At 32.5% G+C, this 14,590-nt stretch overlaps 1 protein-coding gene across 2 annotated transcripts; it reads left to right on the top strand.

The window, feature by feature from the left end:
* The first annotated feature begins 4,360 nt into the window (after positions 1-4,360).
* LOC105799357 (vacuolar-processing enzyme) lies at positions 4,361-8,042 on the top strand. Of its 2 annotated transcripts, none has more exons than XM_012629870.2 (9): positions 4,361-4,387; positions 4,805-4,999; positions 5,082-5,246; positions 5,332-5,488; positions 6,713-6,798; positions 6,874-7,122; positions 7,192-7,407; positions 7,474-7,680; positions 7,753-8,042. In XM_012629870.2, the coding sequence occupies exons 2-9, from the start codon at positions 4,811-4,813 to the stop codon at positions 7,903-7,905; spliced, it is 1,422 nt and encodes a 473-aa protein (XP_012485324.1). In that variant the 5' UTR covers positions 4,361-4,387; positions 4,805-4,810; the 3' UTR covers positions 7,906-8,042. The 2 variants fall into 2 exon arrangements, with proteins under 2 accessions (XP_012485324.1, XP_052476558.1); XM_052620598.1 differs by lacking the exon at positions 4,361-4,387 and adding an exon at positions 4,554-4,632.
* Positions 8,043-14,590: the final 6,548 nt, after the last annotated feature.

Here is a 14,590-nt window from a genome sequence, read left to right as displayed (position 1 = left end):
TTGGAAACTAAAACTGGTTATATATATTGGTGAGAGGAATTCTATTTTCTTTTTTTATAAAAGTTTTCAAAGAGATGATAATTTTTTAATAGATAAAAATATATATTTTTTAAAAGTCTAAGGCGGTATCTTATTGTACCGAACCAAACAAGACGTACAATCACTTATTAAGAGATGTGATTTAGAACCTTAATTTATAGCTCAATAATGGAGCATGGTATCAGTTGATCTAGATAAAACTCGGACCAAAAGGACCCTCAACTCTCAACAGACTCCTCGAATAGAAAGAAGTGGCGTAAATTGGAGAAAGGGGTTTGTAATTTGGGTTTAGTCTGCTTTTGGACACTTGCTTCACCCTCGAATGCTGTTCAAGAGTAAATGTAGTACGATGTGAAAGAGCATGGTAATGGATGGAGTGCCCTTGATAGTTTTTGATGTTTCAAAAGGCAGATGGTCGGCCGGCGAATTTATTATAAAATTATAAATCATTTTCAGAACAGAAAGATCCAACTTAAACTCCAGATTCCAAGATTAATGATGTGATGAAATGGTTTTAATGTTGTTTTGTCCTCCATATCACCAACATTATATTCTTCTCTACAACACTACCTTGGTTGCTAGCTACAGTTTTTTTAATATTAACACACAACACATTTAATATTTATATTTAGTTTTTAAAGAAATTAAGTTGATTAATTTACATAATTAACGTGCAAGAAAAACACATACACAACAAAAATTATCTTACAAACAGACAAATTTGGATTTATAAAACAGTGTTTCAGAAAGCACTAACTCTTAGATTTATGGGAATTAAAGAGTGTTGCAAGTTGGCTTAATATATTCCCTTTCATTTCTGAATACACCATAAATGGCTTCACAGTATCAAACCTAATCCAAGTACTTAAAACAAATCAATTAAACCCTATCCCCATTTTTTACCTTAATTAATTGGACCTTTTTTCCATTAGATTTGACAATTGGTGTTATTGATGGATAATTTAACTTTTCTTATGTGAGTATTTGTGTACTAATTTGATAAAAGAAATTCAAAAGATTATTAAAAGTTATTTTAATTACAAAAATTCAAAATTTCCAAAAAAAAATTGTTATGAGAAGTGAGATTGTAATAAGAACAAGAGAGACCCAACATAAGAAGATAATACTTCTTTTCTTATAAATCAAGAATTTGTACCTGAAATTTATTTATAAGACTTTAATTATCATAGGTTATGAATGCAATGAATTAATTAAGGTGCATTTGGACACCACGAAGTAGTTGGATGAAAGTGTAATTATTAATATAGTAATTATATCCTCTTGTAATTATAATAAATTCTAATTCCACCGATGTGTTTGACTGATAGATTATAATTATATTATTATTTTTCGTTTCATGCTTGGTCGTATAAATTATAATTACACTGCTACATGATTTTAATTTCTAAAAATATAATTATTATAAGATTATCAATAATATTTGAGAAGTAATAAAACCTAAAATCAAATAATCTTATATAATACCTTAGCCTAAGAAAGTATTGAACAATGCGACTACTACTAACCAAAAATAAACATCCTATTCAATTTTATCTGATTACTTTAGTATTTCATATTTGTTGGGTTATTCTCTCCTCTCGACATTAAACATATATTCTTTGTTATTATCGATTGGTCTTTGACCAAGTATGAATAATTAATAATAAATTCTATGCAATTTAGTTAAATTTAGTTTAAACAATTTATAATATATACTATGTAATTTAGTTAATTATTTAGCGAGGCTAAAATGTATCGAAAATTATCTCTCTTCAATAAATACTCAAATTATTTAAACAAGGTGAACATAATAACATATAGTTATATTTTAAAATAGTACTATTATTATATAAAAATAACTTTGAAAACTTAAATCATGTATGAGCATGTTTGAAAACTCACAGGGCAATCGAATTTGAATATAATTATTGTATTTACTTGCATAATTACTCCAATTATTATCTCCTTAAGAATTAGATCAGTGAGACCCTCTAATTATAGTGTTGCCCAAACATGCCATAAATGTGTAATACGAAATTCAGTTATCAAGTGGGTTTCCAAGCTCATCCTAAATTTCTCTTAAAGTCTATGGGAGTTTTAGGAGTTGGGAGGTCATTCACGTTATTATTTGGGGTTATTGTAGTTGAAAAGATATTCATTATATGATAGGACTCATGACAATCGCCTTGGATGTTGCATTAAAACATTATTAGTAAAACGTTGTGAGATAGAAACTTAATTAATGAAAGAAAAAGAGTATACAATCTCTCATTATGATTTGCCTTGTCAAAAACTTTTAATAAGAAAACTTGATGAGACAAAACATTGATAAGGAAAAGAGTTGGACTCCCTGTATAAGACCTTTTACCTAGCTCAAACTAAGACCCGAGTAAAGAATGCTACATTAAAAGGCCAAACTCATCATTCATCTGCCACTCATCTTTTAGACATATTTGAGGTCATTTAAGGCTTTTCAGACGATTTCTAAACTCCATTTGCAAAACGGATGCAAATGGAGGTAATTTGAGACCCATGTTGAAGCAAAACAACTTAATTTAGGTGTACAGAGTAGATTTATCGGTACCTACACTCAATGTATCGACACTTGTACCTTGATATTTATAATTTTTGCATTCTGCTTGAGATGTACTGATACTAATCCTTCATGCCTCAATACCTCGATGCAAGGGAATGAAAAATAAACTTGAAAACACTTAAAAACATATAAAATTATATTCTAATCATTCTCAATCACCCTCAATCATTCTAAGCATCATGTATATCATCATCCATGATCAATCTCCAACCAATGTGTTGTAAAAACTCATAAACATTTCCACTTATACACTATTCTTCTTAGTGCCATTGCACTACTATTTCATTATGTGAACCATATATATGTCTTACAAATATAATAATTAATTATCATGCATATCAATCCCTTAAATATGATTTAAAAGTAAAATAATAAATAGAAAACACCCATTTTATTTTTCTAAGTATGTTTGATAGATATGTTAAACCAATTTGTGAATCTCTTCAAATTCATCATATAAATCATATCATTAAATTGTAAAAGGACAAACATGCTAAAATCAATAAATGCAGCCGTTTCATTCTTCACAAACAAAAAGTAAATTGCCACGTGTCAAAGTTTTAACATTCATGGCATTCTATTTATAGAAAAAGTGGGCCTTTGTTCTTTTATTGGTCAAAGCAACCACAGGAAGCATCAAAAGGACGGAAATTTCGATGTTTGAAATTCATGCTTATGGGATTCTCCAACACCCAATTAAGGCAATGAAACGTTACCATTATTTTCATCCATCCTATGTGTATCTCTTCTTTTCGCTTAATAGCCCCTTTTACTATACCTTATTTATCGTTTTAGTACTTGTACTATTTTTTCTATCTATTTAACCTTTGTATTCTCATTCTGTTATATATTTTCCGCTAAAAAAAGTTAGACCAGCCAATGACACGCTGCCACGTATCAATTAAAGTGAAAACAAATAGTAAAATTTTAACGAAAATCATTAAAATCCAAAAAAGAGAAAAAACCCCAAAAATCTTAGAAATTAAAAGATTTATTAAACACATTAGAAAAATCATAATCTAATTTTTGAAAATTATAAAATATGTTTTAAAATGATAAGTATGTGAAACTTTAAAATTTTTGATACAATTTTACTAATTTTATGGTTTTTATGTGTATTTTAATGAACTTTTTATATTTTAAAGGAATTTTGAGTTTTTGGTAAATTTTTTGTTTAAGAAAACTCATAATTACTTTAAAATATCATAAAATTATTTAAAACCCTAACATTTTTCAAAAAATCATAAAATTATATAAAGATTTCATAAATTTTAAATTTTATAAAAAATCCAGAAAATCCAAATAAACGAAAATTTAAAGTTTCGCATACTTGTAATTTTAAAATATTTTTATAATTTTCAAAAATAGATTATATATTTTATTTTTAATGTTTTTCTAATATTTTGGGTTTTCATATTTAATATATATATTTAAGATTTTCTGATTTTTAAAACTTTTATTGACACGTAGTAGCATGTCATTGGCTGATTTAAATTTTTAATGGAAAGATATAGATGGGTAACAGGTATACATAATGAAAGTATAAAGACGAAACTGAAAACTAAAATAGAATACAAGGGCTAAACTGAGTACTAAATGATAATTTAACTAGAGTACAGGGGCCAAAAAGGGTATTAAGCCTTCTTTTTCAACTGAACCCATACGTTTCTAACACTAAAAACTTTAACCTATAAATTGGGTTGGAATGAATGGAGCACCATTGTGAACAAAGAAAAATCATTTCTTGAAGAGGTTAGATTTTCAATATTCACTTTTTATTATTTTTAACTTCATTCTTTTGTAATATGTTTTCTTATTAACTTTGTTTTGATTATTTATGTTATGCTAACTAAACTAATATAATCATCAAGAGACTAGTTAGTTTATTGCAACATTTTGCTTCCAATTATGTAGGGTGTCTTTGGATGGATGGTGTATTTACTTCCGATAAAGTTAAAAACAGCAATGGTGGTGATATTAATTACTATAGCCGTGAGGTAACCAATTCCAGTGATCTTCCATTCAAAGACACCCTAAAACTAGAAATAGAGTTGGTCCACATAATTAAATTCTCTATATCACTTGTTTAATTATTAATAATGGAAATTTATTTATTTTTCTTGCTTTTGTCAATTCTAATATAGTTTTAAATGGCATTAAAATTTTCAGAGAAAAATGATGTGTTACTACCGCTTGTTTGTTTTGCTTGCACTCTCAAGTTTTGTGGTCGAAAGTCGACATCTCAAAGGAAATTCATACGAATTATCCAGCTTCCATCGTTCCCGCATCAATGCCACCATTGAACCCAAAATATGGGCAGTTTTAGTTGCTGGCTCCAATGGCTTTGTAAATTATAGGCACCAGGTAATACTATTTTTTAAGTTTTGTATATTCTTTATTAACACAATAATTTGTATACAATAATACATGGAAATATACGTTGCAGGCAGACATATGTCATGCATATCAAATTTTGAAAAATGGTGGACTAGAAGACGAAAATATTATCGTTTTTATGTATGATGATATCGCATTCGACGTAGAAAATTCGAGACCTGGTGTCATTATCAATAAGCCAGATGGAGACAATGTTTATAAAGGAGTTCCCAAGGTTTTTCTTTTTCTCCCATTCTGTTTGTTTCCTTGAAAATTCATTTCATATAGTTTTGTTAATTTGTATGGGATTTATATGATAGGATTACACAGGGGAAGATGTAAATGTGGACAATTTACTTGCTGCAATACTTGGGAACAAAACTGGTGTTAGGGGTGGAAGTGGGAAAGTTGTGGAGAGCGGTCCAAATGATCATATTTTCATATATTATGCTGATCATGGCGGGGCTGGAATACTTGGTTAGTAGCTCTCAAAATAACATTACCACCCAATCAATTAAGTGTAGTCTAGTTGTTACCATGTCAATACATTATTTGTCTAAACTCTAAAATTAGATTTGATTTAGGTTTAGGTTTGCTTAATATCAAAGGATTTTGACCAAAATATTGGACATGAATTTCAGGTTAGGAAAAATATTAAATTTATTTAAAAATTGGATTCAACTTGAGTTATATATAAAGCTTCACCTCTCCAATATGGTAAAATTGTCTCTTTAATCCCTTTAAAATTTATGAATTTATAAATTTATTTAATTCCTTCCCCTCCAAAAATATATTATTCAATTTTGCCCCCCCCACCAGCCATATATATTGGTTCTTGACTCACGCTTCGCATTGAGTTAATTATTCATTTACCAAATTATTGAGTAAAAATTTGAAAGTCGAAATATACTCTAAGTTTCTATACTATCATGCATTTGGAATAGTATTTATAATTTTATTTTAGAAATTTAGCCCTTTACTTTTTGGATCTACAAATTTAGGTCCAATTAACACTATTAAAATGCTTTTGTTAAATTCACTAGTGTGACATATTGAATTAAAAATAAATCAGTTGGTAGCCATGTGACAAAAAATAACATTGTAATGGGATTTAACAAAGAATTTTAATAGTGTTAACAATTCTTAAAATTCATGCCAATATTTTAACCAGGATAAAATATTTGGATTAACTAATGACATTGTAAACATTAAGGTATCAAATTATATAAAAAATTAAAGTATAAAAATTAGATTTCAAATTTGAGCATAATATAGGGATCAAAATTGAAATTTGACTAATATTATATAATCTTAAAAAAGAAAAGAATGTTGACAAATACACCTTTTTTTTGGGTTAAATTATAAAAATATGCCAAACTAGATAGCATAAAAATTTTCAGGGGAATGTGTCAGGTCAATTAAACTTAAGACTTCAACTTAATTTGAATCTTGAAATAGGAAAGAGATAGCTAATGCTTTCAACTTCAATTTTTTTAATACACTTTTTTGACGAAGTTAAAAATTATTCATAATCCCTCCTCAACCCTTAAATAAGAGGATAATGTGTTTCAGTGTATTCAAACTTACATCCTCCTACCGTGAACATATTTATATAAGATTTGAGCAATGTTATCAAAATCCCAACATAAAACATCCAAATTTGTTAATTTTCATAGTCTAAATTTCTCTTTATGAATATAGGAATGCCTTCTGGAGTAGACCTTACTGCCAAAGATTTAATGAATACGTTGAAGAAAAAACATGCAGCGAAAAGCTACAAAAGCATGGTAAATTTGATTAATTTTGACAAATATTATACCCTAATTTACTCATTTATTTAATATGGAAAGGATATGTTTCAGGTTATCTATGTTGAGGCATGTGAATCAGGAAGTATCTTTGAAGGACTATTGCCAAAAAATATGAATATATATGCAATTACAGCGGCAAATGCAAATGAAAGTAGTTGGGGGACTTATTGTCCCGGAGAATTTCCAAGTCCCCCTTCTGATTTGGACACTTGTTTGGGTGATTTATTCAGTATTTCTTGGATGGAAGACAGTGACATTCATGATTTGCGGAAGGAAACTCTGGACCAGCAATATCAGTTGGTAAACCAACTCACCAGATTTATGCATTTACACTCACCAAATACACAACATTAATTTTTGTGATTGCAGGTTAGGAGGAGGACAGCAGTTGATGATATGGTTGGTGCTTCTCATGTGATGCAATATGGGAATAAGACGATTGCAAAGCAATTTGTGTTCAATTATATGGGTGCAAATCCAAAGAATGATTATTATTCACCTTCTTCTGATGATGACTCCAGTTTAACAACTACTCCCAGTATTGTTAGCCAGCATGATGCTACCCCCCTCCATTTCTGGCATAAGGTTTGCTTTCTTAACCTCACCTCTATTTTATATCATGTAATCTATATTCAGATTCATTTTTCGTAGTTCCGTAACGCTCCGGAAGGCTCTCCCAAAAAGACTGAAGCTCACAAGCAATTGATGGATGAACTTTCCCTAAGGAAACACATTGATGAAAGTGTAAATCAGATAATATCAGTCGTTTTTGGGCAAGAAAAAGTTCCAGAGATGCTCAACACTGTTCAATCTGCAGGGAACCCTCTTGTTCATGATTGGGATTGCTTCAAAATGCTGGTAAGTATAGCAATTTCATAATGAACAAGTGCAGCTGGGAACCATACTGATGCTTGTTTGATAATGTTGCAGGTTAATAGTTTTAAAAAACAGTGTGGAAGCACATCAAGGTATGAAATGAAATACAGTAGAGCTTTTGCAAATATGTGCAATGCTGGGGTTCATATCAACCATGCTACCCAAGCAATAACTCAAGCCTGCTCCACCAATTCTCCTCCTCCATGAATACATACATCTTCAAAAATAATTTTTAATTAATTATAATAAATTGAATTTACATTCAGCTCATGATGGATGTTTGATGTACTTCAAATGGTTTTTAGTCTTTAAATGATCAATGCTTGACATAAATATTTGTCTTATTCAGCATTTCTTCTTTCTGTTTCTATATTTAGTTTTGATTAAGTTGAATGAATTATTGTTGCTAGATAAACAGATAATTTTTACAATTTGCACATATTTATTATTAATAACCATTTCTCTTAAATAAATAGTTTTGACAGATTTGAAAATTTATGAAAATTTTAATTTTAAACAACACTTTTAAAAAAAATATATGAGATTTTTATGGGTTTTCTACCTAAATAATATATATAAAAAAATATGAAAATGGTATGTTGCAACAATTGTGTACCAAAATGGTACATTCAAATGAGTGGAGGGTGGTGCATAGGCGGCACCACCCTGATTTTCTGACACAAATCACATGAAAAAAAAATAATGGTAAAAATCGGACCCGATGGGACAGCACACTGGGTCACGCCTAGGGAAGAGGCGAAACCCAGTGATGGAGGAGGCGGCACTGGTGACGCCTCTAGCAGAGGCAGCACCACAGTGGCAGGCGATGCGACGGCTCATGCGAGGTATTTGTTTTTATTGTGTGTTTGGGGACCTTATAATGGTCCCCAAGGTTCATTTTTGGCCGGTGAGTGAAGGAGAAGAAAGAGAAGGAGAAGAAAAGAAGAGAAGGAGGAGGAGAAGGAGAGGGTAGGAAGGGAAGGGAAGAAGAAAGAAAAAAGAGAAGGAGAATACAGAGAGGGAAGAAGAAAGAGCAGGAAAAAAATAAATAGAAAAGGAAATGAGAGTTTGTTTTGTTGTCTAGGGAAAATTAGGTGTTTAAGAAAATGTAATTTTTTTGTTGTAAATTAATTAGATTAATGTTAATTTAATTTATTTTTGTTGTTATTATTGTTGATTTAATTCGGATTTAAATTTTAATTTATTTTTGTAAGGTATTATTTGGTTAAAAGGGCTATTAAGGTATGTTTGTATTTATTTTATATTTTCATTCATTCATAATTTATTTTTAATGTTTATTGAAGTAAAAAACCTATTTATATTATGTACAAAGAATGTTTTATTTTTTATGAAATTTATTTATTATGTGTGTTTTAGGTTGATTATATATATTTTTTATGAAATTTATTTGGCATGTTTTTTGACTATTTTAATATTTTTATTTTTTATTTTTTATTTTTGATGTAGGTAAAAGATGAGACTATTGATATGGAATTTGGAATTTATGAGATAAATTAGGAATTAGTTTATATGTTCTAATTTTTAAGATTTTATAATTGAGAATAAGAGTTTATGTTTTTAAATTTTATTTTATGTTCTTATAAATATTATAAATGAAATTTCTTTTGAAGTTATATGAAAAACAACTATATTTTTGACAATAATTAAGTTGGCATGTTATTATATATATTATATTTTAAACCAAAACATTTTACTTATTATCATTTTAAAATAATAATAAAAATATTCATATTTATTATGTTTCGCTTATGTTATGTTATTGTTATATTTTTCATTGGTATGCTATTTTATTATTTTAATATAATTTTTTGTTTTTATGTAGGTAAAAGATTAAACCATTTAGATGGAATTTGTGAATGAGACCATTGAGTTGGAGTTTGAGTTGGAATTTATAAGATATATTTATTTTATTAATGTAGTATAGCAAAAATATGATGTGGACAAATCATTTGGTATTTTTTTGTAATTAAAAGCAATATATAAAATTTAGGTATTTTGATAAATATTTAAAATCCATCAAACTTTGAAATTAATAACTGAAATTTGTTTTGAAATTGCAGGTATCTCAATGACTCCATTGATTAAGAACGATGATCACATATCAAACACAATTAATAATATGATAATATATTGTTATTTGTTAATCACGGGTTCCCTTAAAAAAATATCTACGTAATTTACGGAAATAAATTATGTTATTATAACTATTTTTGTAATTTAACACTGTCAGGGGCCGTACCGAGCATTAATGGGTCAGGTGAATGGTTTAGGATATTCCCCGGATGATCGACTGATGCCACACTTGGAGTTAGTTGGATTCGAGTCAGCAACATTGATTCGGATGTTTGATTTGCATTATGATTTAATATCCGCCTTGGTCGAGCGTTGGCACTCGGAGACCCACACTTTTCATTTGCCGTGTGGGGAGTGCACTGTCACTCTAGAGGATGTTGTATTGCAACTTGGGCTCCTAATCTACAGGAGTGCTATAACGGGCGTAAGTGCAATAGTTGAGCCGACTGCCCTTTGTTATAGTCTACTAGGAGTCTCGCTCGCCGATGCTGAGTCTAATTTTATGGGTTTGAAACTTTCATGGCTGAAAGCCAATTTTGAACATTTATCAATTAATGCCACTGAACATGAGGTAATGTGCGCAGCTCGAGCGTACATTATGCATATTATAAGGGGTGTACTGATGCCGAATGCGAATAATAATAGGGTTCATTTGATGCATTTACCCCTATTAGCTGATTTGCAGAATGTTCGCTCGTATAGTTGGGGTTCCGTAGTTCTGGCTATGTTGTATCGTGAGCTTTGTCGGACGACAAAGCTTGACGCCGTTGACATAGGCGGTTGCCTTGTATTACTGCAGTCAGGGGCTCTTTATTGGATGCTATTCTTGGCATCGGTTAGGCACCAACCATACGTATTTCCACTAATGAATAGGTGATAAAATTTAAGTTGTTATTAATTGACATTTTTTTTTCTAATGATACTATTCTAACATGTAATTTGTTTTCGTAGATGGAGTTTTTATCCAGATATCGGGAGGTCGTACACTGTCCCGATATATCTCCTGATGATTGAACAACATGCTGGGGAAAGGGGTAAGCTATTCCAATATTCGTGACATGTAATTACTTTGGATATCTTACTCGAACCGTGTTAAATTTTAACCATGTTATTAATCGTGCAGTTTATCTCGATGTCGTATCAGAGACCAGGAATTACGACTATTATACCATTGTCTACCCACATTCATTCTCACCTGTGGTGCATTAACGCACCAATTATCAATTTCTAGACAATCGAGTGGTATAACGGGGATTGAGTACTCCGACAGTTTGGTTGCATCCAGTATATCCCGGATCCTCCAATGCAGTTGGAGAAGATTCACGGGATCAACAAGACAGGAAAACATGAAAATAATTTGGGGGTTGTGCACTGGAGATATATTGCAGTGTGGGATAATCGAATGACGCGGAGACCTCAGGTGGATATTTCTTCCGATTTGCAATCATTGTTAGAGTACATACAATGGTACTCTAGTACGGGAAAACCATATTTACTTGGTGGGCAGTCGAATGTAGTCCCCCACACATGCATCAAACTGGGGCATAAGAGCCAGTGCCCAATATAGAGGCCGAGCCAGAGCCAGTGCCCGAGTCCGAGCCAAAGCCGGAGTCTGACCTAAGCTGTTGCAGACACGTTCTGCTGATAGTTCTTATCATCTGGAGTTGCGAGTCACTGACTATTTCCCAGGCTCGTCAGGACATGGATATCATTCTGGGTTTGATATCTTTAGTCCAGTACCACTGCAGTACAACACTTCTCCTTGCCCGTATCCACCGCATTACTCCACACCTACTGGGTTGTATCCACCGCAGTACAGCACTCCTCCCGGCTCAAGTTCAACGATGGCGTTTAGGGCATATGATTTTTCTTTCATGTTTCGAACACCCCCACCTAAGACTGAAGAGGATGTTGATTGTCGCGATCACACACAACGTGAACGTCGACCCTCGCAGAAATATACCCCTAGGACCACACCATCAAACCATTAATTTTAGGGGTTTCTTGCAATTTAAATATTACAAAGTTTGTACTTTTTTATTCTAAAAAAATATAATTCAAGAAAAAGACAATCTTTGTATTTATTTAATTAGATTAATAGCAACATTAAAACTTGGGACAAACTTTGTGGTCATAAATTAGATTAATTGCAACATTACAACATTAAAACACTAAAATTGGAACAAACTTTGTAATACAAATTAAATACATTACAATATTAAAAATTGGAACAAACTTTGTAATATAAATTTTGTTATATAAATTAAGTACATTACAACATTAAAAATTGGAACAACCTTTGTAATATAAATTAGGTACATTGGATTACATAAGCTCAATTCCAACCCGACCGTGACGATTGTCCAAAATGGTAGTTTCGCTACGGGCATTTCCTCTGATTATGACCAGCTAATCTGCATAATCCACAACGCTTACCGTTAGATTTCTCCCAAATGTCCATTTCATTACGGATTTTGGATGATTGCAGACGACCTTTCGGATTCCTACGCAACCCTTTGTCTGAGACAAGCTCGAAAGTCGTCGGAGGCACCTCCTACGTAAACAGGTCAGGCAGGACGGGGAACTCATTTTTCAAGACATGCAACGTGCGCTTGAGGGTGTATACATCATAGACAAATTGTTCAACATTGAGCGAGACTTTAGCACACGCTGCCACGACATGCGTACATGGATAATAAAGTGTTTGGAACCTCCTGTAATCGCATTGTCTGTTTCAGAGATCAACTCCATAGGACCTAGGTGGTATACCGGGTCGATTACCAATAGTCTCCGTAACTTAAAACATTTCAAGATGTCGTGAATATACTTTTACATTCATCGACCTCGCCATTCGACGGTTTGCAACCATTGCATCCTTGACATCTTTGACAAACACGTGTCCCGCCTCTCTCTAGTTGACTTGTTGTTGACCCATTCTTGGTATCAAGGTGGCCAACCTGTAGAATGTAGCTGATAAGATAAATGAAATCGGAAGATGTCATGTTTTCAATAACACAACATTAATCCCCTTTACCAAGTTTGTGGTTATTTGACCATAACGAAAGCCCTCGTCAAAACTTTGAGCCCATTTTCGCGGCTCCATGGTACTCAACCACTGTCGAAAAGACGTATTCGTTTGGCCCTCCATGCCACTATCAAGTCGAGTCATTCTTTGGCAAAAAATGTATGGCTCTAGCTCGTGCATTGTATATGTATTAAGAAAAGATAAGTTACAGTATTGCCCTAAAACGTTAAAACTTATATTGAAAAGATAAGGTTATCTTTTACTCATTCTCACAACTTGTCTCCACCAGTCTGCATTCTTATAATCTTGATAGAAGTTAGTCGCGATGTGCCAGATGCAGTAAACGGATCTCCATGGCACACCAAAACGCCTAATGGCGGTAATTAATCGTTTCCCTCTATCGGAGATGATGCAAATATTATCGTTGCTAATAACATACCTCCGTAGGTTGGTAAGAAATAATTCCCACGATTCCATTTTCTCATTGTCTACAATGGCAAATGCTATCGAGAGCATGTTCTTGTTGCTGTCTTGAGCAACCGCAAGAAGTAGGATCTGTGTATATTTTTCATATAGCCAGGTCCCATCTACTTGCACAAACAGGTTGCAATGGGGAAATACGCACACACATGGATCAAACGTCCAGAACATCCGATGGAAAATTCTTTTTCCCGGTTGTAGTTGGTCATCCGCGCCGTAGTAAGTCGTGTCTGTAACTCAATGATAGTCCCCAGTACGTACTTTTGCATAGCATCTATCCATCCCTGTAGCTTATTACGACGAATCGAAATCCCCGCACAATTGCTCGATTCCCATTTATTTAGTTATCTACCCCTTTCGTTATGATACTCAATATTGAAATCATGCCTACATTTCGACAATCAGTATCGAAACTTTAATGGTCGGTATGTCCTTCACCATTGGCATGATATACGTACAAATAGTTTTGGAATCAAGTTTTCGATGATCTTCTGTCATACGTGTTGATATGCATGTGTGAGGCCTAAAAAATTTTCGTATCTCCCACATCTGCGAATTTTGAATAAATGCAACTCGTACCCGCCAATTACAACCTTCCGTCGACTTCCAACACTCCTCAATATATAATGTCGGTTTAGACACTGTGACTTTGTAGTCCACTAATATATTCATGCTATACTGCTTAATAACAAATACGCACTCTTCTTTACTTTCAAATATCTGGCCTACGAACAAGTCCTCAGGATCGAAATTTACGGCCAGCCGATGAGCAGGTAGTATTTCAGGGTACTCCAAGAACTCGGCTACATACGCCGCGTCGGGGTCTATGAGCGACATGTGTGGCCTAGGATTATTGTGTATCACAATACGTCGAATCTAGTTCCCGACTGAAGATGCGTTAATGTTTCCATCGTCATTCAGATCTTCGTCGTCAATATCATCGGGGACCTCATCCACATCGAGATTACTATCACTATCGACCTCTTTATCACAAGGATCACTACTATAGTATCCATCATCATGAACCACATCTGTAACACCCCTAACCCATATCCGTACCCGGATTAGGGTTGAGAGGCATTACAGAACAGAACACAGCTCAAAACAGGTATTCATTTCATTTCATGCTCTGTAAAGCAATCATTTTAATTCACTAACCCTACTCAAATTTTTCGAAGCTTAATACTACTATATGCTTAACGTTCGTATATTAAAATTTACTTTTTAAGCTTATAAAATTTCAAAACAAACATTTCATAAGCTGAATATCAAATATAAGAAAATACTCATGCG

The sequence above is a fragment of the Gossypium raimondii genome, chromosome 9 (assembly GCF_025698545.1).
Source record: "Gossypium raimondii isolate GPD5lz chromosome 9, ASM2569854v1, whole genome shotgun sequence".
Taxonomy (NCBI): Eukaryota; Viridiplantae; Streptophyta; class Magnoliopsida; order Malvales; family Malvaceae; genus Gossypium; species Gossypium raimondii.
This window is presented reverse-complemented; position numbering and strand designations above follow the sequence as displayed.